This window comes from Eschrichtius robustus, chromosome 3 (genome assembly GCF_028021215.1).
Source record: "Eschrichtius robustus isolate mEscRob2 chromosome 3, mEscRob2.pri, whole genome shotgun sequence".
Taxonomy (NCBI): domain Eukaryota; kingdom Metazoa; phylum Chordata; class Mammalia; order Artiodactyla; family Eschrichtiidae; genus Eschrichtius; species Eschrichtius robustus.
In genome coordinates this window covers 37,145,780-37,168,784 of record NC_090826.1, presented here as the reverse complement: position 1 = coordinate 37,168,784, position 23,005 = coordinate 37,145,780, and the positions used below count along the sequence as shown (strand labels likewise).

Here is a 23,005-nt window from a genome sequence, read left to right as displayed (position 1 = left end):
ACATCTATATTAATTCTTTTTCATATTTTTTCCATTATGGTTTATCACAGGATATTGAATATAGTTCCCTGTGCTCTACAGTAGGACCTTATTGTTTATCCATTCTATATAAAATAGTTTGCATCTGCTAATCCCGAACTCCCAATCCATCCCTCCCCCATGCCCTCTCCCCCTTGGCAACCACAAGTCTGTTTTCTATGTCTGTGAGTCTGTTTCTGTTTCGTAGATAAGTTTATTTGTGTCACATTTTAGATTCCACATATAAGTGATCTCATATGGTATTTGTCTTAATCTTTTTGACTTACTTCACTTGGATTGATAATCTCTAGTTTCATCCATGTTGCTGCAAATGGCATTATTTCATTCTTTTTTATGGCTGAGTAGTATTGCACTCTATATACGTACCATGTCTTCTCTTTCCATTCATCTGTCAATGGACATTTAGGTTGTTTCCATGTCTTGGCTATTGTAAATAGTGCTGCAGTGAACATTGGGGTGCATGTGTCTTTTCTTTTTTTAAAAAAATTAATTTATTTATTTAATTAATTTTTGGCTGCGTTGGGTCTTCGTTGCTGCACATGGGCTTTCTCTAGTTGCGGCAAGCAGGGGCTACTCTTCGTTGCGGTGCGTGGGCTTCTCATCGCGGTGGCTTCTCTTGTTGCAGAGCACGGGCTCTAGGTGCGCGGCCTTAGTAGTTGCAGTGCGTGGGCTCAGTAGTTGTTGAGCACAGACTTAGTTGCTCCGCGGCATGTGGGATCTTCCCGGACCAGGGCTCGAACCCGTGTCGCTTGCATCGGCAGGCGGATTCTTACCCACTGCCCCACCAGGGAAGTCCCGCATGTGTCTTTTCGAATTACAGTTTTCTCTGGATATGTGCCCAGGAGTGGGATTGCAGGATCATATAGCAACTCTATTTTAGTTTTTCGAGGAAACTCCATACCATTTTCCATAGAGGCTGCACCAATTTACATTCCCACCAACAGTGTAGGAGGGTTCCCTTTTCTCCACAGCCTCTCCAGCGTTTGTTATTTGTAGACTTTTAAATGATGGCCATTCTGACCGGTGTGAGGTGGTAGGGAGGTGGGATCTTAACCCCTCTGAATCCCAGGATCACAGGCTTCTTTCTGGGCTTGTCCTTTCACCTCTCTGTGCTCACTCTGCACCATCCAATCAATTATTAACCTGTTCAGTCCTCAAAGATCTGAGAGCACCTACTAAGTGCCAAGCACTGTATGTATAAGATTGGTCAAGGTTGCAGCCTTCATTTAGTTTACATTCTGCTTGATGGAAACAGATAATAGGCAAGTATATAAACAAGGTAGCTGCAGGCTGTGAAAAGTGCTGTGAAGGAAGTAAACAGAGGAGCAACCAAAGAGCTTACATTAGAAAGAGTAGCCAGGAAATCCAACAAATATTTATTGAGTACCCAATTCCTGTCAGTTTTATCTTCCAAATATCTCTGAAATCTATGCACTTTGCTCCATCTTCCCCAAGCACCCTAATCTGGGTCACAGTCTCTCAGGTTGGGATTATTGCTACAGCACCTTGCTGGTCTCCCTGCCTTTAGTCTCATCTCCATTTCAACCTCTTGCCATATGGATATCCCACCCAGTCCCTCAGCAGGCCCACAAGAGCCTGCTTGTCTCACTTTGCTCTCCATGTCCCCTGAATGGAGAACCAAACCAGCCAGAGAGGTGGAGAAATATTAGTAGTTCAGATGAGTGAGGGGGAGAGGGGAATGGGGGTGGGCAGGAAGGCCTTAAGTGCCATACTCTGGAGTTTGGTCTTTATTCTACAGGTCAGCAGTTTTCTAGGGGGGTAGATGGTAGAGGTGAGGCCAGAAAAAGCAAATCCACAGGGGAAATCGGGCTGAGGCATGTATAGTTTGATAAGGCATATTTGATATTGCAATTTTAAATATTTATTTATTTATTTTTTGGCTGTGTTGGGTCTTTGTTGCTGTGCTTTCTCTAGTTGCAGCGAGCACGGGCTACTCTTCGTTGCGGTGCACGTGCTTCTCACTGCAGTGGCTTCTCGTTGCGGAGCACGGGCTCTAAGTGCGTGGGCTTCAGTAGCTGTGGCACGCAGCGTCAGTAGTTGTGGCTCGCAGGCTCTAGAGCACAGGCTCAGTAGTTGTGGCGCACGGGCTTAGTTGCTCCGCGGCATGTGGAATCTTCCCGGACCAGGGCTCGAACCCGTGTCCCCTCCATTGGCAGGCGGATTCTTCTCTGCGCCACCAGGGAAGTCCCGATATTGCAATTTTATATTTGGAAAATAAAGCAAAATGTCTTTGTATGAGTTTTCTAGGGCTGTCATAACAAAATACTACAGACTAGGTGGCTTAAACAACAGAAGTTTATTTTCTCACACTTCTGGAGGCTGGAAGGTCAAGATCAAGGTATTGACAAGGTTGACTTCCTCTGAGGCCTCTTTCTTGGTTTGTAGATGGCGGCAGTCTCCCTCTGACTTCACATGATCTTTTTTGGAGCCCCACCCCCATCCCCACCCCCCACCCCCCACCCCCGCCCTGTGCCTCGCGGCATGTGGCATCTTAGTTCCCAGACCAGGATCGAACCCACACCCGCTGCCGTGGAAGCGCAGAGTCTTGTCTGGACCACCAGGGAAGTCCCGCATGATCTTTTTCTGTGTGTCCTAATCGTTTCATCTCTTAAAGACATCAGTCAGATCAGATTAGGGTCTACCTAAGGACCTCATTTTAACTTGACCTTTTTAAAGGCCCTATCTCCAAATATAGTCACAATCTAAGGTACTGGGGGTTAGGAGAAGTCAAAGCTCCATCCATCTTAGGTTTTCATACAGGACTCTTTTTTTTTTTCAGTTTTGTATTTTTTATTAGTAGGCTTTATTTTTTAGAACAGTTTTAGATTTTTCAGAAAAATTGAGCAGGTAGTACAGAGAGTTGTCGTATACTTCCCCCTGCCCCCGCCCCCGCACACACAGAATTTCCCCTATTATTATCATCTCACATTAGTTGGTACATTTCTTACAAGTAACTCTTCAGTGGTTTCCCATTGCTCTGAGAATGAAATCTAGAATCCTTGCAACCGTCTATAAAGTTCCCCATAATCAGGCCCTGCCTAACTCTCTAAACAATCTCCTCTTGTCTACTTTGCTCCAGCCAGGCCTTCTCTTTCTTCCTCACACATAATAGAACTGTTCTTACCTCTGGACCATTGCACATTTATTCCCTCTGCCTGGAATACTTTCCCTCTAGTCTTTACTTATTACTCATTCATTCTCATCTTTTCTGGCTTAACTCACATGTCACCTCCTCAGAGAGGTCTCCCCAACCACACTACCTAAAGTTGGATTCCCTCAACGAATTAACCCGTACAGGACTCTTCAACAAAGAGATTAACAAGAACAATACAAAAAACAAAAAGCAAGTTTATTAACACGTAGAGCTTATGTATACATGGGAGATATCCAGGGAAAAATGGATAACTCTCCCATGTGGCTTAGAATTTAGGCCTAAATACCATCTGAGTAGGCTTTCCTGCTGGCACAGTGGTTAAGAATCTGCCTGCCAATGCAGGGGACACGGGTTCAAGCCCTGGCTGGGGAAGGCGCCACATGCTGCGAAGCAACTAAGCCCGCGAGCCACAACTACTGAGCCTACGTGCCACAGCTACTGAAGCCCACACGCCTAGAGCCTGTGCTCTGCAACAACAGAAGCCACCGCAATGAGAAGCCTGTGCACTGCAACGAAGAGTAGCCACCACTCGCCGCAACTAGAGAAAGTCTGCGTGCAGCAACGAACACCCAACGCAGCCAAAAATAAAATAAATAAATTTTTAAAAATAAGTAACATCTGAGTAGAGAAAGGGGGAGGGGAATGTAGGCTTCTTAGGGGAGAGTAAATAATTTCTAGGAGAGATGAATGGGCCCTTAGAAGAATGAATGGGAGGTATGATAGTTTATGACAAAAGTGGACTGGATATGATATAGAATTCTAATTTCCTCTCCTGTGATATGAGATGAAACTCCCAGGAAGGGGATTTATGACCATTGAGTTCCTTTTGGAGGCTCTGTGTCTTTAGGCAGATAAGAGGAGTTCAGAGAAAGCCTCTCCCTGCATTTGCTGTTTTTCAAGTGCCTACAGCTCAAAATAATCAATATGCCAGAGTGGCATATTTTGGGGTGGCATATTCTGTTACCATCACTGGCTCCTCCCCTTGGGAGGTTAACAAGGCTCCTGAGCCCTCCTTCGGGAGCCAGGGCATCAGGAGGACATCCTCCTGATGCTGTAACTGGAGGGGCTGGCAGCCTGTTCTGCCTCCTCCCTCAGTGTAATATATGCTGCCATTAAGGGATCTTATGCACCTGCCACATACCAGGCATGGAGCTAAGCATTTATCTTCTGGACTGCTCACAGTAACCTTATGATGTGGATGTGATTATTATCCCCATTTCACAGATGAGGAAACCGAGGCTCATGGGGCTAAGCCTCTTGCCCAAGGTCATATGCAGCTACCAAGGGGCAGAGCCAAGATCTGAACCCAAGATGTCTGACTCCACTATTCATCATTGCCTGACTTTTTCTCTTTTTTTTGGCTGCGTGGTATGTGGGATCTTAGTTCCCCAACCAGGGATCGAACCCGTGCCCCCTGCAGTGGAAGCACGGAGTCCTGGACTGCTAGGACTGCCAGGAAATTCCCCTGCCTGAGTTTTCTCAGAGCCATAGTTCTCTGACCTTGCATCTGTCCTCCTATACTACTCTGTGTCTCCCTGTCCCTCTTACTAGTGCCCTTTCTCCTCCCCCCAAGACTCTCACAACCCCTGCCCAAGCTGAGGTTTTTCTGAGCTCTCTGGGTCTCCATCCCCCAGAGGATGCTCTCAGGCCCACTGCTAGTTGAGCACGTATCCCACACTCCTTGCCCCTTGGCAGCTCAGAGTCAGAATCTCTTGACAGTATCAGGTCATAGAGGTCAAGGGAGTCTTTCAAGAATGAAAGATACCAAGTAAGGTTAGGACTCAGGAGGGGCCTACTGGATTCAGCAATAAGGAGATCTCAGGTGTCCTTGGTGGTGGCAGAGGTGGAAGTAAAAGAGCTGGACCAAAAAGAAGAGAGATGCTAATAGCTACAGTAGCATTTCATGCTTACCAAGCGCTTTATAAATATTAATTCATTTAATAGTCACAACAACTCTGTGAGATAGGTACTATCATTCGGTTTCCCCAAGGGGAAATTAAGGACAGAGAGGTTAAACAGTTTGCTCAAGGTCAAGGTCACAAAGGTAGTGCACAGTGAAGTCCGGATTTAAAAATCTGGGCGGTCTGGCTCCAGACTCCATGCTGTAAACTGCCAAGTCATACATACAGCTCTCGGCTGTGACGAGGGGAGTGGGCATTGGTGGTTAGGACTGGAAGAGAAGGAGAGGCAAGAGCCAGAGGAGGATAAAGAAGGGTGGGAAAAATGATTTACAGGTGGCGTGGTTCCCTCTCCTGGACCATAAACCAAAGGGACCTGACAGCAGCTGGGAAGGGAGATAAAGTGACTGAGGAAGGAGGGGCTGGGTGGGGCCTGGGGACTGCTCCCTCCTGGGGCAAGCCTTCAGGTTCTGTACCTTTACCCACAGCTCTGTGGGAAATTCACAGCCCAGGGATCCAGAGAGTTGGTAACAGGCAGATGTGAGGGGGCCTCAGATGGGGATGGGGGCTGAGGACTGAAATGCAGCCAGCTGGGCTACCCTCAGGGAGCACTGTCAGAGAGAAGCTACCAGGACTTCAGGGCCTGAGCTCCCCCAGTCCCAGGGCCTGGCTTCCCAGGTACCAGAGACTCTTTAAGTGGTAAGCAGCCCAGAATGCTCTAGAAAAGCCACAGATCAGAGCTTGGGAAGGGGATGCACGGCCAAGATAGCTGAGGCCCCAGAGCTGGTATCTTGCCCTTCCCAGGTCAGGTCCTGGGTCTTCCAGACCTCCAGGACACACACATGGAGTCCTGTTCTTTCCACATATGGACATCTCACCTGGGCCCTGGAAGGAGAACATAACTTGTCAGGCCATGAGTTGACTTCCAGACCTTGCTCATCCAGGGAGTTTCTTATAAAAAGTGGGGAGGGGGACCCCTCAGGTTAAAAGATACATGCACCCCAATGTTCATTGCAGCCCTATTTACAATAGCCAAGACATGGAAGCAATGTCCATCGACAGAGGACTGGATAAAGATGTATTACATACATAAAATGGAATATTACTCAGCCATAAAAAAGAATGAAATAATGCCATTTGCAGCCACATGGATAGACCTAGAGATTGTCATACTGAGTGAAGTCAGACACAGAAAGACAAATATCATATGATATCGCTTATATGTGGAATCTAAAAAAGGGTACGAATGAACTTAGTTACAAAACAGAAGTAGAGTCACAGATGTAGAAAACCAAGGGGATGGGGGGGGTTAAAATTGGGAGATTGGGATTGACATAGACACACTACTATATATAAAATAGATAACTAATAAGAACCTACTGTATAACACAGGGAACTCCTCAATTCTCTGTAATGGCCTATATGGGAAAAGAATCTAAAAAAGAGTGGATATATGTATAACTGATTCACTTTGCTGTACAGCAAAAAATAACACAATATTGTAAATCAACTATACTCCAATAAAAATTTTAAAAATAAAATAAAAAGGAAAGAAAGAGAAAAGAAAAGAAAAGCCTGCCTGGGTTCAAGTCCTCCCCAGCTTTACTGAGATGAATCCGATGCAATCCTGTCCTCAAGGGTCTCATGGGCTGGAGGGGAGATCTCTGTGTAGATGGATTATAGGCCAGTATGATTAACTGATGCAAGAAAGGACCTCAAAGGAGCAGTGAAAAGGAGTGAGGCCAGAGGCTGGTGATGGCAGGTGGAAGTGGGGGGCATCTCAGAGGCCTTATACCCAGATTAAAAGCCAGGCCTGGCACTGTTTGGCTCGGGGACAGGCAGGACAGGCATCAGGGGAAAGGTCTCTGACTCTGTCTCTGCAGGATTGCCTGGTTCTGGGATGCAAACAGTGGATGGACCAGTAGGTGGCAACCAAAGGGAAAAGACTTGGCTTTTCATGGTAACAGCCGCCCAGGATAAATGCCTGCATGCTCCAGGCTCCAAGGCATTGTTTCTCTGAATATTACCAACTGCCCTGTGAGGAAGGAGTTATTGATCCTGTTTTGCAGAGGAGGAAACTGAGGTTCAGAGAAATTAGGTATCTTGGACAAGGTTACAGAGAGCTAGAATTCAAACCCAAGTTTGTCTGACTCTCCAGCTTGTGCTCCTAACCACCTCTCCATGCTTCCTCTCTTCAGAAAACACTTGCATTGAGAACCAGCTCACAGTGTGGGGGAAGGAGCTTCCCAGGACAGGTCAGAGGTTTGATGTAGTGGTGTTTGGCACAGTGCCTGTCACTTAGTCAGTGCTCTGCGATCAGCAGCTGTTATAACACTTAATCATGCATCTGTCTTCTCACCTGGAGCTGGGACAGTAATTCCTGTCACCCTGGCTTCAAGGACATGGTGTGAACTGTGGGGTCAATGATGATGGCATTTATGACACTCAAAGGCCAGCCCAGCCCTGCAGGCATAGGGAGACACATCCAGTTCCCAGCACCAGGGAAAGCTGGGTGACAGCCTCAATCCATCAACGATAACCTCAGTCCAGCCAAACTTTATGGGCCCAGGAGGTACTTAAGTGCTGTGGGGTGAAGGTTAGCCCAGTTCCCCTTCCTCAGCACAGGCTGCCGTCCAGAGCAGGTAAGTAGATGTGGGGTGCGGGTGAGAGTGCCCTGGGCCTTAAGAGACCAGCTATCAGCTTCGAGAGCAAGACTCCAAGGTGTGTGGGTCTGGGCTAGAGTTGGATCTCCTGTCCTCAGCAGTTCAGGACCTGGTTACTCCTAGCCCTGCAAGTGGAAGAGGAGCTTGGGGAAGCTTCATGCATGAGAGGGTGTAGACCTCAGCTCCCTCTTGCCCCACCTCATCCTGGTTTGACCCACACACCACTGAGTTCTAGAGGGTGGGGGTGTGCTCTGTCTGCTCTGCAGCTTCCTCCCCCTTGTCTACTGACACAGGGTGAAGGCTGGGGTGGGGGATGACCAGAGTTGAAGGAAGGTTGCCTGGGGATCTAAGGTGGGTGATGAGAAGGCAAGCTAAGGAGAAGGTTTGCTGGGGGAGAAGGACAGCTCTGGGAGCAGCTCTTGTGACCTTCTGCCCCAGGCCCCCAGCACCATGACGGTTTCATACACCCTCAAAGTGGCGGAGGCCCGCTTCGGAGGCTTCTCTGGCTTGCTTCTCCGTTGGAGGGGAAGCATCTACAAGCTCCTCTACAAGGAGTTCCTCCTATTCATCGCCCTGTATGCTCTGCTCAGCATCACCTACCGGTGCGAGGGTGAGGGCAGGGTCTCAGGGCTGGCCTGCGGGTGACTAGGCTACCTACCTCCCTCTAACCCTGGCCTCACCTGACATTCCCCAGCCTGTTGCTGACCCAGGAGCAGAGGCTTGTGTATGCTCAGGTGGCCCGATACTGCAATCGCTCTGCGGAGCTCATCCCCTTGTCCTTTGTACTGGGTAAGTTCAAAGGACCAGGGGTTCTCCCTTGTAGCCTCCTAACCATCTTTCCTGACCTTTGGGTTGGGTTGCTAGCTCTGAGGGTCAGAATTACCCCAGCGGAACCGCCTGGAGGGCAACCAGAGCAGGCTCAGCAGGCATGGGAGCTGCGTGCGGGGTCCAGGATTTCCAGAGGACTAGGCCCTGCCTATCACGTGCTGGACCCTCACTCCAAACAAGGCCCAAGCCACCTGCTGGCTTCACAACCCTCTGGGTACTGGAGGAGAACTGGAGAGAGGTGACACCTCCCTCCCGACCCCCATGTGAAGCAGGGCTCAGAGTTAACCATTGCCTGGACTTGAACCATCATTTCTCTTCTGCTTGAGGAGGTTTGCACTCTTCTTCCTCCCTGCCTGGTTTGGTACATCAGGGAGGGACCAAGAGGAAGAGGCTGTTCCCCTGACAGAGAGGCAGGGCGCTGGAGCCAATGTGTCCTTCCCCCTGCCTTGGTTCCACCTGGCCTGGACCACGTGCTCTGGGTGGGGGTAGGACACGCTGACTCCCGAGCCCTCCATCTTGCCTTCCCGTCCCCCCTACCCATGACGGTGACCAGGTTTCTACGTGACCTTGGTGGTGAACCGCTGGTGGGCCCAGTACACAAGCATCCCGCTGCCGGACCAGCTGATGTGCGTCATCTCGGCCAGCGTGCACGGCGTGGACCAGCGCGGCCGCCTGCTGCGCCGCACCCTCATCCGCTACGCCAACCTGGCGTCGGTACTGGTGCTGCGCTCGGTCAGCACCCGCGTGCTCAAGCGCTTCCCCACCATGGAGCACGTGGTGGACGCAGGTGCGCGGCCCACAGCCAGACGCAGGTGCCGCAGGTGCCGCGCTGGGGGAGCCCTGGAGCGGCCGGGACCGGACCTGCCCCGCGGGCCTCCTGGGAGGGGAGGTTTGACCACTAGGGGGAGCTCCAGGGCCCCAAGGCGGTGAGTCCCTGGGGACAAGGATGAGTCTTCATCCCTCTCACTTCATCCCTGCAGGTTTCATGTCCCAGGAAGAGAGGAAAAAGTTTGAGAGCCTGAAATCTGACTTCAATAAGTACTGGGTCCCCTGCGTCTGGTTCACCAACCTGGCAGCCCAGGCCCGGAGGGATGGGCGAATCCGTGATGACATTGCTCTCTGCCTGCTCCTGGAAGTGAGTCAGCCTAGGACCAGGCCCATCTGCCCTCCTCCCCCTAGTTTTGCAAACTGGAATAATGATTTTAGTGCTTAACACTTACATGGTGCCAATTATGTACAGCACACTGTTGCAAGTGTGAAGAAATGAGGAAACTGAGGCACAGAGTGAAAAGAAACTTGCTCAAGTCACACAGCTAGTTAGTGGAGCTGAGAATCATCCTCAGACCTGGCTCCAGGCTCTGTCCTTGCAGTTACTTTGCTAAACTGCTTTCCATCACAGTCACTCCAGCCTGACAACACCTCTGAAAGCAGAATGAGCCTCTAGACCTGGCCCAGGCCTAACGTGTGCTGGGCTCCCCTGTCCCCTCCCCATTCTTCCTTCCTCGCCTCCACTGACTTCCTCTTCTTGCTGTTCCACCAGGAGCTGAACAAGTACCGGGCCAAGTGCAGCATGCTGTTCCACTATGACTGGATCAGCATCCCCCTTGTCTACACCCAAGTAACTGCCTCTCACCTCCCCAGTCCCAGTGCCTACTGTATGTCCTGTGCTGTGTGACACTGAGAATTAGAGATGGTACCTGCTCTGGGGCGGTTTGGTCCAGTGAGACACTCAACAGCCACAGGCTCATCTTCAAAGCCTCCCTGGACCCCCCACTAAGATGATCCCCTCCTATCTGGTGCTGCCACACCTTGCTACATGTTTTAACTATTATTAGATCTGCCACTGGCCCTCGGGGCAGGGGCGGCATTTCTCCCTGCCCCACTTAGGCTGTCTTCCCTTTCTCCAGGTGGTGACCATAGCAGTATACTCCTTCTTTGCCCTCTCCCTGGTTGGCCGCCAGTTCGTGGAGTCAGAGGCAGGGGCTGCGAAACCTCGGGAGCCTCTGGAGCCAGGGCCAGCCCTGGGGGACCTGGACATGTACGTGCCTCTCACCACTCTGCTGCAGTTCTTCTTCTATGCTGGCTGGCTCAAGGTGGGCACTTCGGGTGGTCAAGACACGGGCCCAGGGCCCACCCCAACTCTGGGGTTAGAAAATAGGGCTCTGAGCCCAGAAAACACTCTCATCACCTGCAGGTGGCAGAACAGATCATCAATCCCTTTGGTGAGGATGATGACGACTTTGAAACCAACAAGCTTATAGACCGCAACTTGCAGGTGATTAGGGGTCTGGTGGCAGCTCACTGGCAGTCGGGCTCTCCCTCCCTGCCAGCTCTCAGCCCAGGTATGCAGGAGAGGGGGATCCTTGTGACCCGCTGCCCGCCCCAGGTGTCCCTGCTCTCCGTGGATGACATGTACCAGAACCTGCCTCCTGCGGAGAAGGACCCATATTGGGATGAGGACTCGGCGCAGCCGCCCTACACTGTGGCCACTGTGGCCGAGTCGCTGCGGCCTTCCTTCCTGGGTTCCACCTTCAACCTGCGGTGAGTGGCCCACGAAGGCCCAGGCAGGACCTGAGTCAGCACATGGGCACCAGTTCCCCACCCACCCTCTGGGATGCCCAGGACTCGGTCCCTCCTGCCCCGGGCCCCACTCTGGGGAGCCGGTCCCCCGGCTGCCAGAGGCTCGTTCACACCGCCCTCCCACCCACCTGCAGCGTTAGCGACGACCCTGAGCAGAGCCTGCAGGTGGAGACGTCCCCTGGGCCAGCCCGGCCGGTGACCGCCGCACAGACCCCGCTGCTCAGCCGCTTCCTGGGCGTAGGAGCGCCCTCGCCAGCCATCAGCCTCCGGAGCTTCGGCCGCGTCCGAGGAGCCCCCCGGACCCCTCACCTGCTGCGCTTCCGTGCCGAGGAGGGCGGCGACCTCGAAGCCGCGGACCGCATCGAGGAGGAGGCGTTGGGGTCAGGGGACGAGGCCCAGGAGCCCTGAGCAGAGGCAGCAGGGCCGGGCCATCCGGCTGCCTCCCCTAGGTCCTCCGGAGCTATTAGAGCAGCACTTCCATGCACCCTAAGCCGGAGCACTTAGGGACGACCCTTGAGAGGGCAGAAGAGCCTGAACCAGAGTTAGGAATGCGTCCACTTTGGCTTGGGGGAGGTGAAGCTAGGACACAAGAGGCGAGGTATAGAGGACTAGAGCCCAGGCGCACGATTAATTTCCTCCACAATGTGGGGCTAGGCCGGTTCTTGAGGGAGCATCAGTATCACTGAAGGGCTGGTTAAAAAGTTTTGGGTATGACTCCCAGCGTTTGATTCATTAAATCTAGGATGGGGTCAAGAATTTGCATTTCTAATAAGTTCCCAGGGAATGCTGCTGCTGCTGCCCCAGGGATCACAATTTCAGTCACATAAAAAGATGTTTAGGATATACCTTATTCTGATAACCTCACTCTGATGAGGGGTCAAAGTGTGTGCTGGGGCACTTTTGCTTCATCTGTCATATTCAATTTTTTGTTTACAATGAAAATATATTCATTTATTATTGTGCAATTAAAATTGCTTAAAACTGAATTGGCATGCTCTGCCAATGGACTAAAGATGAGGGTTTGAGAGTCTGCCCTGAAGCTGATTCAACTGAGACGTGAGGGTAGTCATACACCACCCAGCCTAGACTTCCAGCATCTGAACCAAGCCCTTCTCTGCTCCCACCAACCAAACAGGGAGAAAGGACAGTTTAAGGGGTGAAAGCTGCAGGTCCATCTCTGCAGTAGGACCGCAGTACTCAGCTGATGGTAATAAGAGGGGGCATTGTGGAAAACAGCCCCACAGAGCACTATATTAGAGTTGCTGCTAAACTGAGTTTCTCTAAGATTCCTGCCTTCTAAGCTCAGCCACCACTAAAGAAATTGGCGAATGCCAAAACTGAACATTAAGGCCAAAGGAAGGACAAATGCCAGAATTCAAAGGGAGGCATGAAGAGTGTAGGTAGAGGTTGCGAGGACGCGCAGCCTCCTGTCGACTGACAGGATTATAGTGCTGGCTTCTACTTTCCTGCTGGGTGACAGGGGATACTGAATTTTTCTCAGCCTTGGTCGACAAATCTATACTGTGAAGACAAAGCACCTTGTGGTCACCATTCACTCAGAAGGCACCTGAGGTGTTTTGCTGGGTCTACAGAGGAGGTAGCCTTGCTCCAGGGTGAGAATGGTCATCTATGAGGGCAGTGGAGATGGATAGTTGATGAATTCAAGGCTCTTTAGAAAAAGAACCCCTTGGGCTTCCCTGGTGGCGCAGTGGTTGAGAATCTGCCTGCCAACGCAGGGGACACGGGTTCGAGCCCTGGTCTGGGAGGATCCCACGTGCCGCGGGGCAGCTGGGCCCGTGAGCCACAATTACTGAGCCTGCGCGTCTGGAGCCTGTGCTCCGCAACAAGAGAGGCCCGTGACAGTGAGAGGACCACACACCGCAATGAAGAGTGGCCTCCGCTTGCCGCAGCTGGAGAAAGCCCTCGCACAGAAACGAAGACCCAACACAGCCATAAGTAAAAAAAAAAAAAAAAAAAAAAAAAAGTCATGAAGATACAGTGCAAATTTAAAAAAAAAAAAAGAAAAAGAAAAAGAACCCCTTATCCTATGGACTGACTAGTGGTGAAGAAGGAGAGGAATAAACATCAACGCCTTGTAGAGCTCAAATTAGAAGATGAAGGCAAAGTGTTGCTGTGCCATGCCCAACACACAGCTCAGCAAACATCAGCTAATGTTCAGATGGTAAGGGAAGATCACTGGGTGGGAAGGCCAAGGCCAGGTCTCCCCAGAGCCAATGGTAAGGTTTTAGAGGACCGGACTGACTTTTTGTCCTTAAGTTTTTGTACTAGAAAAGGGGGTTCACCTTTCCCAAACGTCTATTCACAGAAGTCTGCAATTTAGCCAAGGTGATGGACCAATTAGATTTTGTACTTCTTTAGCTCTTAAGACATGTGCTTTCCAACAACTTTAAATTGGATAAAATCTTTTTTCTTTAGAACTCATTAACTTAAGCACATATTTGAGTGCTTGGTATATTGCCATGTACCTTTCCAGGTACTGGAGATGCCGCAGGAAACATATTCCTGTTCTCCTGGAGATATATTCTAATAGAGGGCAAAAAAAAGACAAGCAAATAAAATGAGCAAAATTTATGCCAAATTAAGGGATAAGGAGAAAAAACAGGGGCAAAGGATATGGCATGGAGGGGAGTGCAATTTAAAATCCTGTGATCAGGGAAGAACTCACTAGACTAACAGAACAAAGACCTGGAAGGAATAAGCAATGTGGGTATATGATGGAAAGTATTCCCAACACAGGGAATAGTAAGTGAACATATGTTCAGTAAGGCCAGGATGGCAGTCACTATAGAAGGGACCGCGTCCCACTGAGTTCCATACCATCTGGTAGGAATTTTGAGATGGGATGTCCTGTAAAAAAAATATCTTATCTTTTAAAATGATCACTGATAGCTGGGATTGCGTTGGGGACAACAGAAGAGCAAGTAGGATGCAGAGATGTGACCAGAACAGTAGAGGTGGTGTTAAAGGTTGAAGCAACAAGATGTGGTGACATTAGATGTGGGAGTTATGACCCAAGGATCACCTAAGATTTATGTTGTCATATGAAGACCACTATTTGCTGCAATCAAATAATTGAGAAACTGTTTGAAATGGGAAAGCTGAAGAACGTGATCAGTTTTGAACACGGTGACCTTTTTAGAGTCCGATTATGATATCCAAATGCAGGTGTCAAGTAGGTCTGGGCTAGTTAGAAAGATGGAGCTTAAACCACTTTTAAAAGTTGATGACAGACAACAATGTAGCTAAACTGAAGACAAGAGCTGACCCTTAGAGATTCAGCAGCCATCACTGGTAATTTTACATACTTTTGAGTAATGAGAGGAGAAAGGATTAGGGTTCAAGAGAAAATTAACTTCAGAAAGACATCCAAAAGCTGACAAGATACAGACTATGTAAATGTGTATAACCTGTTCAACAACGCAGAAATCTGGAACACAATTTCAAGGTTTCTAGACCATCCGTGAACCTGAAATAAACCCCTAAAACCAAGGTCTGCACACAGGGTCTCTAAGAGAACCTTACAGAAGCAGCATGATTTCAGGTTCCAATCATGGTCCAGTCAACAGCCCAATACTGTTGGGGGCCCCGTGCTGGGATGCCTCCCTCATACAGTCTCTCCTCAGCCTGCGTGCCACATCCCTGTTGCCACTGTAACCCAGCCTTAGGGGTGAGAAACGTTCCTCCTGCTATAGAAAGGCACATAATAGACCTGGGCAAAGGGAGGCAGGCAAAGGGAGTTGGGGCACTCTACAGTGTGGCAAACAATCAAACATTCTCAGAACGCAAACACAGGGCATAGAACAATAAACACCTTTATAACATGAGCTAAGATAGGAAAGAAGAGGATTTATTTGCCTTTCCGGGCCTTGATTTTCCTCAGATAGAACTCCAGCTCCTTTCCCTCTAGCACATAGCCATCTGCTCGGCCACACTGGCCTGGTCTTGAGGCGATGCAAGCTGCAAGAGAGTATGTGGTCCTTAGCAAAATGACACTGTGGCCCTATCCACACCTACGTATCCCCTTAAGAGTCCATGTTGGTCCAGGTATACTGGGGGCAGGCATGAAGCCCACTGTCTCCTCAGATATACTTTATCGTCACTTAAAGTCAGTAGCAGAACTGGACAAAGTGTTCATCACTGAGACAACCCCCTAAGCCTGGACACAGACTTCTCAGAATACTCCTGAAACTCAGAGGCAGAAACCAAGCTCAGGCCTATGGGCTCCTGCCCACTATTTTCCATTTCAGCTTCAAACTAATGGGATGACCAAATATTCTGATTTGTGCTTGTGTGCTGTTACCAAACTCTCTAGCCCACAGAGGGCACACCATATCTTGGGAAGCCCCCTCCGCCAAATGCAAAAGCCATCTCACCAAGAAGTTTGCCCTGTTGGAACTGCTCCTCTAGAAGACTGCTAATTTTGGCATTCTTTTTCCTTTCATCATATTTCTTCTGAATTTTCTTTGATCGTTTTTTGTTTAAAATCTCTTCCTCCTCAGGAGTCTGAATAAAGGAAATACACATGGGTTAGTGGGGCCTCCCCAAACCCTTTCTCAGGGAAGGAATGTCACAGCCTTGAACACTGCATATCCCATGCCCCTGCCACCTTCCTCAGCACTAAAGGCTTTCATCTCTCCCTTCAGTAGCAGAACTGGACAGAGTTTTCATCACAAGAAGGCTGGAATCAGGGCGGCCTCCCCTCCCCCCACAGGAAGTTGGCTCCCCAAACACGCACCAGCTTGGCCCCCTTCTTGCGGCCCAGAGGCAGTGCATAGTGGGACTCGTACCACTGTCGGTACGGTGTGCTGTCAATGAGCACGATGCAGTTCTTCACCAGGGTCTTGGTACGGACCAGTTCATTGTTGGATGCATTGTAGACAACATCAATGATCCTTGTCTTGCGTGTACAACCTGCTCACAGGAGAAATTCAGAATCAAGCCATGTGAACCTGAGGTCAACTGTCCCCCACCCGCGCCCTAGTAGGGCCTAAGGAGATGGGAACTCTAAGCCTTTACAGAGCCATAGGGCATAAGCTCATCTTCCACACACCCATCTTTCCAGATGTGGCTGACACCCACACATACATAGTCTCTAGATTCAGCCCCAATCCCTGAAGCTACAGGAGTTAAGAGACAGGACAGGATGGAGAGAAAGCTCCAGAACCTCAAGGTCTTTCAACAGGAGAAACTTCAGTATCTTGGTTCAGGCCATGGACTTCCTGCTAAAAGCACTTACTAAAGCTTAGAAAAGGTTTAGGTGCTGAGTTCCCACCCATGCCTGCAGGGCCTCACTCACACTCCGAGCCCCAGGAGAAGTTCCCCACGTCCAGCCTCAAGGCCCGGTACTTCTTGTTGCCTCCCCGCACACGGACTGTGTGTATGCGGCGGGGGCCGATCTAGAAAACACAAGGAGACAGGAAGTAGGTTATCAAGGAGAAGCTAGAGAGAGGGAAGGGAACCCGGGCTGGACGGAGGTAACAAGTCAGTGTAACTATGACAAGTCCTAGCATTGGCAAGTGGCACACAGGTGACCAAGACGGCCACAACCACGCCTAAGGATACTTCTTCATCACTCTAGTTACCTCCATAGAGGAAAAGCCTGATTCCAAACACTGAAAATTAATTCTCCGTGCAACAAAAATTCCAGGTTTCTGACTATCACTGAGGAGTCCACTCGCTCCAGGCGCCCTGCAGGTACCACTAGGACACAGTAGCTGTCACCATGCAATCTCTCAGTATTTACCCAACACGCAAAGGCGAGGAGACCGCCTAGTCCCTACAGCAAATCGCAGAGCCCCACAAAGATTCAGGCGGACCGCGGAGAGCAGGTGGGCGACCTCCCGGGCGGTGAGGCCCCGCACGCACCTTAGTGTTGGCAGCGGGGCGTCCCAGCTCATACTTCCGCTTCTTGTGGTAGGGCTTTCTCTTGCCCCCGGTCTTGCGGCGCTTGTGCCAGTTGTCCCGAGAGATGCCTACGTGTGGAAGCGGGGGGAGGGAGCCTCAGCCAGGGAGCCCGGGGCCGGGCCCCGCCAGCCCAACGCCCCGCGCCAGTGGCCGCACGCTCAGCTCTCCAAGGTTGGCTCCCCCATAGCGCAGTCGGGAGGTTACAGCATTTCCAAGGTGTCATCACGCAAGTGCGGCCCGACCCCTTCCCGTCCCGATCCCGGCAGCCATGATGGTGCCGCTCGCGGCCCCGATCCCTGCGGCCCCCGGAGCGGCCCGGGCGGCCCAAGCCCGAGCATCACCCTCCTCGCGGAGGCTCGCTGCCCGAGGCCCGGGCGCCCGCGCTCCCGGCTGGGCTGCGAGGCAGGATGGCGCCGGATTGAGCTCGTTCCCCAGCCACGGCCCCAACACACAGAAACACTCACCCATCGCTCGGCGCTGGCTAGAAAGAGAAAACGGAAAGCGTCACGGTTCGGTTTGTAAAACGTAGCCCCGCCTCTTGACGTATCTTCCGGGCGCCGCAGAGAGCGGCCTTGGGTCGGAGGGCGGGGCGCCGAGGTCTTGGGCCTGAGAGGGTCGAGAGGGCGCTGCAGCTCGGCCGAGGGCCAGGCTGGGGTGCAACAGAGCCCGGACCTGTGCGCGCCTCGGGGGGAGGTTGAGAGACCCAGGGCACAATTCGGGCGGGGCTTGCCTGGTTTTATTTACGTTTTGAAAAGACCCGTTTTAGAAGCTACTGCTGTAGTCCTGGATGAGAGCTGTGAGTGCGTTGGAGAAGAGCGGAAGGCAGTAGAGGTGGAAACGAGAGGGGGACTTGGCTTTTGTTTTGCAGGGTTTGGTTTAGGGGGCGGGAGGTGTGTCAAGGATTCCGAATTCCTCACGTGACCAGTTGTATGAATATTGGTGCCACTTAGTGAGAAAGGGTAGGCTGAGGTAGGAGCTGGTCTGGACGTGTTCATTTTGAGCTCTGGTGACTCCCGCACGTGGGAATGACAGGCAGATGGATGGTCATGTCTGGTCCATCCATAGAGAAGGGATCTGGACAGAAGGTGCTACTTTGGGGATCGTTGGCATATAAATGGTAACCAAAGCTACCAGAATGAACGGAGCCTAGGGAGAGCGCCTATAGCAAACTTTTCTTGTAAAGGGTAAGTTAATACTGTAGCCTTTGTGGGCTGTAGGGTCTGTGTCACCACTCAATTTTTTTTAAAGTTTATTTATTTTTGGCTGTGTTGGGTCTCCCTTGCTGCACGCGGGCTTTCTCTAGTTGCGGTGAGTGGGGGCTACTCTTTATTGTGGTGTCCTGGCTTCTCATTGCGGTGGCTTCTCTTGTTGCGGAGCACGGGCTGGCTCTAGAGTGCAGGCTCAGTAGTTGTGGCGCACGGGCTTAGTTGCTCCGCGGCATGTGGGATCTTCCCGGACCAGGGCTCAAACCCTTGTCCCCTGCATTGGCAAGCAGATTCTTAACCACTGCGCCACCAGGGAAGTCCCTGCGCCTGCTCTCTAAATAGCAACACTCCTTTTTCTCTACCCACTCAATACTAACATTGTTTTTACATGCTCATTATCTGTCTTCCCACTAAAATATAATAAGCATGAGAGTAGGAACTGTGTTGTTCACTACTGTATTTCCAACACCTAGAATAATGCCTGGCATTTAATAAGTACTCAATAAATATTTGAATGGTACTCAAATATTTGAGTAAATTATTGTTCTACTTACATTGTATTCAATGGGTTTTCCCAGTAGACTGAGGTCTTAAGAATATAGTGCACATATGTCATTCGTCTCTCCATCCCCAGCCCCTTGGCACAAGAAAAAGAAAAGGCAATTGCATTGGACATAAAAAGGAGAAAGTGGGGACTTCCCTGGCGGTCCAGTGGTTAAGACTCTGTGCTTCCATTGAAGGGGGCAGGGTTTGATCCCTAGTCGGGGAACTAAGATCCTGCATGCCACTTGGTGCGACCAAAAAAACAAACCGAACCAAAAAAACCCAAAAAAACAAAAAGGAGAAGGTGGATTCAAGGGGCATTTGTTGGGTGATGGGATTTTGTGATAGACTGGATTAAGGGGATGAGAGAAGAGTGACATGAGGTTTCTTCCCTGGGAAAACACATTAATGGTGGGGTGACACCACCATTAATAGAGAACACAGGAGAGGCAGGTTTCTGGAAAGTTCAATCTTAGGATGAGTTTGAATTGCCTGTGGGACATATAGGTGCTATTCTTTGTATTTAAAGTAGTTGGAAAGATGAGTCTGAAGCTTGGAAGAGAATGGGACTGATAATTCCCACCCCCACCCACCATGGTCTCACTCCTCTATCCACCTAACCCAGTGGTCCACCCCATCAGCTAGTCTGTATCACATGAGCATTTTGTTGTTGTTACTGCAGAAAAAGCTATAATCAAAACCCAGTGCTATTTCATAATACGAACACTCAAAGTAGGAATAAAAGGAAATTTATTCAATATGGAAAAGAGTAGTATACAAAGCCACAGCAAACATCGTGCTCAGTGTTAAAGACTGAAAGATTTACTCCTGAAATCAGGAAGAAGGCCAGGAAGCAGGCCTTCACCACAGTCATTCAACAGTGTACTGGAAGTTCTACCCAGAGTCTTGAGGAAAGAAATAAAAGACATCCATGTGTGAATGGAAAAATTAAAACTGTGTTTATTCACAGAACACAGATCACATCATCTTATAAAACTTCATCTTATAAAACTTCCTATAACAACAAAAAATTATTTGAGCTAGTCAACTAATTTAGCAGTTATAGGACAAAATATCAATTCACAAAAATCTGTCTTATATGTATACACTAGCAATAAGTAATCTGAAAAAGAATTTATGAAAACAATTCCACTTTAGGACTTACCTGGTGGCACAGTGGTTAAGAATCCGCCTGCCAATGCAGGGGACACGGGTTCGAGCCCTGGTCCGGGAAGATCCCACATGCCACGGAGCAACTAAGCCCGTGCGCCACAACTACTGAGCCTGCGCTCTAGAGCCCGCGAGCCACAACTACTGAAGCCCACGCACCTAGAGCCCGTGCTCCGCAACAAGAGAAGCCACTGCAATGAGAAGCCCGTGCACTGCAGGGAAGAGTAGCCCCTGCTCGCTGCAACTAGAGAAAGCCCGCGTGCAGCAACGAAGACCCAACACAGCCAAAAATAAATTAATTAAAAAAAAACAGAAAAACAAAAAAATTCCATTTTAAATAACGTCAACATTAATATTTAGGAATATATTTAATCAAGTTATTAGACTTATTTTATGTCTGTAAAGTTGTCTGTACATTTGAAATTACTAAAAAGTAAATTACTTTAAAAAACACCATGTCAATACCATGCCAGAAAAGTAGAGAAAACATCAAACTTCCATATAAAGGCAAAGCCTTACCCAGATCCAATTCACCCAAAGTCTGTATGTAATTTAGAGGCACTGTGGGAAGTTACATTAGGAGCCACTTTCTTCCGCGTTGTGGATGACCTCAATGTGGTAGAAACAGTGGGATTTTTGAATTCCAACTTTCCACAGCATTCCACCAAAAAACTGTCATAGTCTTGGCAAATCTCCCCCACAGCTACCAGGGCCTTCAGGTACTCATTGGGCTGGTAAGGGTGGATGTAGTGCAGGAAACAGCCGGTCCTGGGGTCCCCCATTCGAGGCAGTGGAATCTATAGCTACCTGGGGTGTTCAACAACCTCGACATCTTGCAGAAGTAGGTGGCATATTGCTCACATGGAGGCGCTGTAAATGAGCCGAGTATTTTTCTGGGTTGTAGCCACCACCGTCGTCTGCATCTGCAGATCATGAGACACTGTGGTCCGTACTTTGTCCTCTTTTAGCAGAGATGTAACCAAACACAAATTCCTGCGCCCAATGCACAGTGAGGCCAAACAATTCCAAAACGTTGGAGTTTGGAGCAGAGAAAGGTTTCTTGCAGGGCCACGCAAGATGGAAGGCTCATGCCCAAAAACCCTGAACTCGAGCCTTTTTTTTTAATGTACTTGAAAGGTAAACTAATAAATGCATCTGAATCTCTGTTGGGGCAGTATTCAAGATGGACTCTGGAGTTCTTGAAATCAGAGCAAGACAGTTCTCTGTGTCCCACACCATGCCCTCCAAGTCTCTACTCTTGCTTTAGCAGAAGTCAAACAGGGGCTCTATGATTCTGTGTGATACTGGAGAGATCCTCTCTTCTGCTGTCCTCCTAGCCAGGCCATCACTCCATGTGCTTTGAGACCATTAACATTAATTGTATTATGCCTTTGTCCCTATTTTCATTAGTCACCTTAAAAAAATCATCACCCAGATTATACCTATCACCCATGCTCTTATCCTGACATAGGTATTATATTATCTTTTTTAAACCGATCTCCCACCATTCTTCATTTTCTAAAAATCTTCTGTGTCCTGTGTCATTCATCAGAAAAATCCTGTATATCTTCAACCTCTTCTCTGAATGTTTCCTTTTAACATAAATCTACTTCTTTCGGGATTTTCTCTCTTGTCAGCCTTCTCAAGTGGAGGATGACTGTGCTGTTCTCTAGATAGGAGACAGGTGTGCTCCATGGTCTTCATTGCCAATTTCAGACCATTCTTACTCTATCCTCCCTAAAAACCAAACTTTGAATCTAAGACTACAACAGTCACTGCTCCTCTTTATTGAACTTACCTATAAATTCTAGTTCTCTCCAGTTTGTGCCTGGAAGATTTTATGTCCTGACTCACTGTCTCTTCCTCTAATAATACCCTTGTCATTTTTTGGGTGCCTACACATGAGCATCTTTACCTTCCTCAACCTTAACCTTTCACCAGCTCCTCACCCTGTAAGTCCTTAAACCTGGGATTGGTCCAACCTCTTGTGCCTGACACCTGGGTTACAGAATGCTGCTGGTTAAAGGCACGTATCTCTGCAGACTACTGCCACTAGAAATTAAGAACAATAATTGGTATGAGGCCCCGGAGGATCTTTACAATGAAAGACTTACTTGGGGAGTTCCCTGGTGGCCTAGTGGTTAGGATTCTGGGCTTTCACTGCGTGGTCTGGGTTCAACCTCCAGTTGGGGAACTGCCTGCGCAGCGCGGCCAAAAAAAAACTTACTTGAAGCATAAACTCTACTGGAGAAGACAAGATATTTAGACTGTAATAAATGCTATGAAGGAAATAATGCGCTGTCATGGGGCAAACCTGAGTTAAGATGCTCTTAGATTGCTTCTCTGGGGTGACAAGATACCTGGGGTAAACTGAGACCTGAAAGAAAAAAGGAATATTTTGAAGAGCTGATGGTTCCAGTCTGAAGGAACATCAAGTGTGAAAAGCCCTGAGAAGGGTGTGCACTTCTGGAATGGTCGAGTAAGGATCTTTGAAAAACCACTCCTCCATTAAAGCAACGAAAACACTGGCAAAAATCGTCAAAATCAACTTTTCCAGAACTCTGAAATTAACTAAAGACTTACAACAATCCAAGGAGCATTTATTCAAGAACAACAGCTAAAACTTTGTTCAGTGATCTTTACTGCTTTTTAATTTGCCCTAATCCCCTCCCCTTCTCCTAGCTCCACATTAGCTTTGAAAACCAGTAGCCTCCTGGCTAAGGTACTTGTGAAAAGCAGCAGCCTAATAGTAGGTGGAGGGGGCAGATGGGTGTGGAGCTCCCCAAAAGCCCCATCCCAAAAGAACTATCACCATTTGACCTGCCTGGCAGCTGGCTGAAAAGCTCCATTCTTAGGGCTTGTCTTTATTTGATCTCACTCAAAGCTCACTCTCTGAACAGCCCTACCCCTGGTGTTTATAAGAAAAAAGTCAGGGGCAACACAACTGCCTGAGGCAGGATTACGAGTTGGGGCTGACAA

The 23,005-nt window shown here is 49.3% G+C and overlaps 2 protein-coding genes and 4 non-coding genes across 6 annotated transcripts; 1 reads left to right on the top strand and 5 right to left on the bottom strand.

The window, feature by feature from the left end:
- The first annotated feature begins 8,225 nt into the window (after positions 1-8,225).
- On the top strand, positions 8,226-11,591 carry BEST4 (bestrophin 4). The gene is made up of 9 exons (XM_068537934.1): positions 8,226-8,377; positions 8,470-8,564; positions 9,157-9,390; positions 9,584-9,738; positions 10,144-10,221; positions 10,511-10,696; positions 10,798-10,878; positions 10,990-11,144; positions 11,318-11,591. The coding sequence occupies exons 1-9, from the start codon at positions 8,226-8,228 to the stop codon at positions 11,589-11,591; spliced, it is 1,410 nt and encodes a 469-aa protein (XP_068394035.1).
- Positions 11,592-15,000: 3,409 nt separating this feature from the next.
- On the bottom strand, positions 15,001-17,668 carry RPS8 (ribosomal protein S8). The gene is made up of 6 exons (XM_068539756.1): positions 17,573-17,668; positions 17,070-17,176; positions 16,501-16,600; positions 15,940-16,115; positions 15,578-15,707; positions 15,001-15,161 (listed from the first exon to the last, which is right to left on the bottom strand). Exons 1-6 carry the CDS (start codon positions 17,574-17,576, stop codon positions 15,052-15,054), a joined length of 627 nt encoding a protein of 208 aa, XP_068395857.1. The 5' UTR covers positions 17,577-17,668; the 3' UTR covers positions 15,001-15,051.
- Positions 15,279-15,347, bottom strand: LOC137763185 (small nucleolar RNA SNORD38). Its single transcript, XR_011073745.1, has one exon. It is a non-coding gene; the product is annotated as a small nucleolar RNA SNORD38 (small nucleolar RNA).
- Positions 15,812-15,879, bottom strand: LOC137763186 (small nucleolar RNA SNORD38). The gene has a single exon (XR_011073746.1). It is a non-coding gene; the product is annotated as a small nucleolar RNA SNORD38 (small nucleolar RNA).
- LOC137763187 (small nucleolar RNA SNORD46) lies at positions 16,681-16,784 on the bottom strand. Its single transcript, XR_011073747.1, has one exon. It is a non-coding gene; the product is annotated as a small nucleolar RNA SNORD46 (small nucleolar RNA).
- Positions 17,260-17,337, bottom strand: LOC137763174 (small nucleolar RNA SNORD55/SNORD39). Its single transcript, XR_011073736.1, has one exon. It is a non-coding gene; the product is annotated as a small nucleolar RNA SNORD55/SNORD39 (small nucleolar RNA).
- Positions 17,669-23,005: the final 5,337 nt, after the last annotated feature.